General features: G+C 49.1%; 1 protein-coding gene across 1 annotated transcript in view; it reads left to right on the top strand.

Moving 5' to 3' along the window:
* EIF4G3 (eukaryotic translation initiation factor 4 gamma, 3) overlaps positions 1–4,150 on the top strand; it is a gene marked incomplete at both ends in the record, with an annotated part of 30,914 nt that overhangs the window by 25,494 nt on the left and 1,270 nt on the right. Inside the window, 4 exons of the mRNA XM_009083231.1 lie at positions 90–184; positions 1,757–1,850; positions 2,425–2,542; positions 3,923–4,146. Coding sequence (XP_009081479.1) covers positions 90–184; positions 1,757–1,850; positions 2,425–2,542; positions 3,923–4,146 — 531 coding nt within the window. The remainder of the gene's footprint in view (positions 1–89; positions 185–1,756; positions 1,851–2,424; positions 2,543–3,922; positions 4,147–4,150) is intronic.

The following is a 4,150-nucleotide window of genomic DNA, read 5'->3' as shown; positions in this document are numbered from 1 at the left end:
GAACATGCCAGCTTGGTTCCTGTCCTGCAGAGCTCACAGGCAGTGGGGCAGTGGTGCGAGCTGAGAGAGGTTGTGTTTGTCATCTGCAGGTGTCCCACGGGTCGATGAAGGCGGTTGGAACACTGTGCAGGGGGCAAAGAACAGCAGAGTGCTGGACCCCACCAAGTTCCTTAAAATCACCAAGGTAGGTGCTAGCACAAGGCTCCTTCAGAGCAATAGAAATGCTGAGGTCTTGCCTTACAGTATCTGTCAGTCCAGGAAAGACCAGCATGGTGTGTACAGGTCAAAACTTAGGGTTGGGACATTTTAAATCCCCGAAGTTAATACTGTGCATAAATAAAGCACAAAGAAGGCTCTATTGTCTTCTGAATGTTCCTGTTCTGTTTTTCTGAGGGGAGGGAGGATGCAGATATGCTTTCTGAGGTTCGTAGTGTCCTTTTAGTCACCCAGAAGTTCTCATAGTTGGACAATCTGCATTTTATTCAGGGCTGGGGATATGAGTCCGGGCATCGTATGTGGTAGGGACATCGCACATCACCTGCTGGTACAGAGGGGTCCCTGTCTGAGGGAAACCCTTGGCTGTCTCAGGTTCTCAAGACCCTGCTCTGATGCTGCTCCTCAGCAGAATGAGGATGCCACATCCCATTTGATGTGTCACAGGTGGCAGCACTCCAGGCCTTAAAGTTTGGAGTAGTATGGGAGAAGCTTGTAGAGTGTTCCTGGACTTGGTGTGGTTGTATCCCCCACTGTGTGATAAACCTTCCCACCCATCCACCAGATGGGCATCTTTCTGTTACTTCACCATTAGAACGGTGGGTCTGGGACATTTTTTCAGACTGCAGGTTAGGCAAGTGGGATATTTCTCCTTTTTTAATGATCTTCAGAACAGCTCTGGGTTTTCTCGCCAAGGAGGACTCTGGCCTTTAGCATAAATCAGGGTGACTCCTAAGCATTCCCTTGTTCCACTTAATGTCACTCTTCCTGAATTTTACTCTCAGTGCCTGGATTCTTGGTGAGCTGTAAAGCAGGACCTGGACAGAGTGCAGTCCTTCTGCAGATCCAGTCAGTTTGTTACTTCTGAAGGTCATAAAACAGACTCCAAAGCGTGATCACCAGGAGGGTTCAGCCTGCTTCTGCCTGGGCTTACAGCTCACCTGGGAAATGCCCTTCTCCCTTCCATACAAATGGAGCTAGTTCCACAGCAGCTGCTTTGTGGGAAGGAGAGTGAAGCTCACCAGAGATCTGTGGGGTCACAACCTCCTTGTCAATAAATTCACCCACTGAGTGTTGTAAAATCAATGTTCTCTTCTTGTCAGACACCACTTTTTCCCTCCAAGTTCTGCAACCTGCTGTTGTCCTTTGCCTTCTGGATTCTGTTTGTTGCCCTGCAGATTCCCCCCCAAAGCCATGACTGAGGTTTGAATGGACAGTGGAACTGATTTACACATCACAAACAAACTGAACATCTTTCAAGTACTGATATACTGTGTTTTTCCACCTTGCTAAGCTTCAGAATTCCCAGTGAAAAGAAGCTTCTGCTCACTGTGAATGTCTCTCACTGACACTTTGGAAGAGACTGTTTGTGATGCCCTTTGTTGTTTGTGTCCTCTCTCTTTGGCCAGGGTCTGGGCTTCCAAAAATGCATTAAAGTGTATTTTGGAGTTCACAAGATAGGGATTGTTGCCAAAAAATATCCCATTTATAATTATACTGTAGGATTTGCCCTTGTAATGGTACATCCTGGTGTGTTTTACAGCCCACAATAGATGAGAAGATTCAGCTCGTGCCTAAAGCCCAGTTGGGCAGCTGGGGGAAGGGCAGCAGTGGTGGAGCCAAGGCAAGCGAGATGGGTAAGTTGGGATGGAGCCTCACCTCAGCTCTGCTGCCAGAGAGCAGGGTTGGATGAGGTTCATTGAACCACAGAGTCATGGAATATCCTGAGTTGGAAGTGACCCCCAAGGATCATCAAGTCTAACTCCTGGCCCTGCACAACAATCCCACCCTGTGCTGAGAGCATTGGCCAAACACTCCTGGAGCTCTGTCAGCCTTGGGGCTGTGACCACTGCCCTGGGGAGCTGTTCAGTGCCCAAACACCTCTGGGGGAACAACCTCTGCCTGATACCCAACCTAACCCTGCCCTGACACAGCTCCAGCCATTCCCTGGCTCCTGTCCCTGTCCAGAGAGCAGAGATCGGTGCTGCCCATGCACTGCCCCTCGGGAGGCAGTTGTAGACCCTAATGAGGTCTGACTTCAGGCTCCTCTCCTCTCTGTGTGACCTCCTGACAAGGTTAAATTGGGGCAGAACCAGCCATTTCCCTGCAGTTCTCTCCCCATCACTCCGAAAGCAGCTATTGCTTCCATTTGTGATGCCAGAGTGTCAGCAGCTCCTGACCTTGTGGCTCTGTTGTCTCCTCAATCTCCAGACTCCTTGCGACCAAGCGCCACTAGTTTGAACAGATTCTCTGCCCTGCAGCCTCCAGTCTCACCTGTATCTGCCTCATCTGCATCTTCAGAACTAGATTCTCGCAGGGCCTTAACTAGGTAAGTGTCACTCCACGGGGACTCCTCTGCCCTCTGTGAACATCTGCACTTTGCACTTGCTGCTCTAGTTTCCAGCACTCAGCAAGAGGAGAATTCCTTGCCTTTCCAGCCATGGCTGTGTCTTTTTTTTTCCTCTCTGAGTTAACTTAAAACACATGTGTATTTTATAATATCCTAGGAAAGATGAGTGATATTAAATTTTTAAAGCTGTTTTGATGAATGTTTTAGTTTCCACTTCCCCCTTCAGCTAAGGGTGGTAGTTTGCAACAGATAAACTCTTCAGATAAAATGTAGCAATAAGTAGGCTGGATTTAAGGCTGCGAGTTCAGCCAGGTCAGTAGGTTTATTTGTCAAAAGAAACCACACTTAAAACCTTGCAGAAATGTAGCCTAAAACCATGTCTGTCCCTTCCCATTAGGTGTGACTGAGCCTGACTGAGTTCCTGCATCCCACAAAAGGCTGCACAGGGCTCTCTCTCTCTCACCCCAGTTCATCAGGGCTGCAGCCACTCCAGCTTGTAGCATGAAACATGTATTAACCCTCAATAAATAATTTATTAACTCCAGACATGGATTGTAAGTGTGCAGTTCATCTCAAATGTCATGGGTTCTTCGTCCCAGTACACACAAGCTGACGGAGTGTTTTTGTGGCTTCTGCCGCTAATGTTTCCCTCCTATTTCACCTAGAACTTGGGCTCTCCTGGAAATTATTCCATTTAGGTATGATTTTGCCTGCCTTACTCATTAACATAATAATTAACAGGACAGATCCCTGTCATGTGTTGCTGGGAGCCTTCCCTGGTTGGAAGTTATTTTCAATAAATGGGTAAAAAATACAACTCTCACAGAATCCCAGAAAGGTTTGGCTGGAAGGACCTTAAACCTCACCTTGTCCCGCTCCCTGCCATGGGCAGGGGCACATTCCACTAGCCCAGGTTGCTCCAAGCCCCATCCAGCCTGGCCTGGGACACTCCCAGGGATGGAGCAGCCACAGCTTCTCTGGGCAACCTGTGCCAGTGCCTCAGCACCTCACAGGGAGCAATTCCTTCCCAATATCCAATCCAAATATCGGATCCCATTTCACAGTAGAACAGAGCCCTTACATTATGAAGTTCACCGTTCCATGTATAGAACAGGTGCTGTAGGGGCTTCCCTGTTTTTCCATGTGTTCTCCAGGAAGTATTGGCTCTGCCTGTCCACTCTGGGTGTTTGTGTTTGTACATCTCTGGGACTGAGTTACTTTTGGTAGTATCGTGTGTAATGACAGGTGTGAAAATGGAGTCCCCAGTGCTGCTGGGTTTGGGCTGTGGTTTTCCCTGCAGTTACTGTGAAGCCATCGAGTCCCTGTTCTAACCTTTCATCGCGTGTTGTCGCTCTGCAGTCGTGGGAGCACGGGCAGGGAGAAGAACGACAAACCTCTGCCGCCGTCCCTGTCCCGACCCAACACCTTCCTCCGGGGCAGCAGCAGTAAGGAGCTGCTGCTCGACAATCAGGCACAGGAGGAGCAGCGGAGGGAGATGCTGGAGACAGTGAAGCAGTTGACAGGAGGAATGGAGATGGACAGGAACAGCACTGAGGCAGAGAGGAGCAAAGCCAAGGAATCTGGTAA

Source organism: Acanthisitta chloris, unplaced genomic scaffold, assembly GCF_000695815.1.
Source record: "Acanthisitta chloris isolate BGI_N310 unplaced genomic scaffold, ASM69581v1 scaffold45069, whole genome shotgun sequence".
Taxonomy (NCBI): domain Eukaryota; kingdom Metazoa; phylum Chordata; class Aves; order Passeriformes; family Acanthisittidae; genus Acanthisitta; species Acanthisitta chloris.
This window is presented reverse-complemented; position numbering and strand designations above follow the sequence as displayed.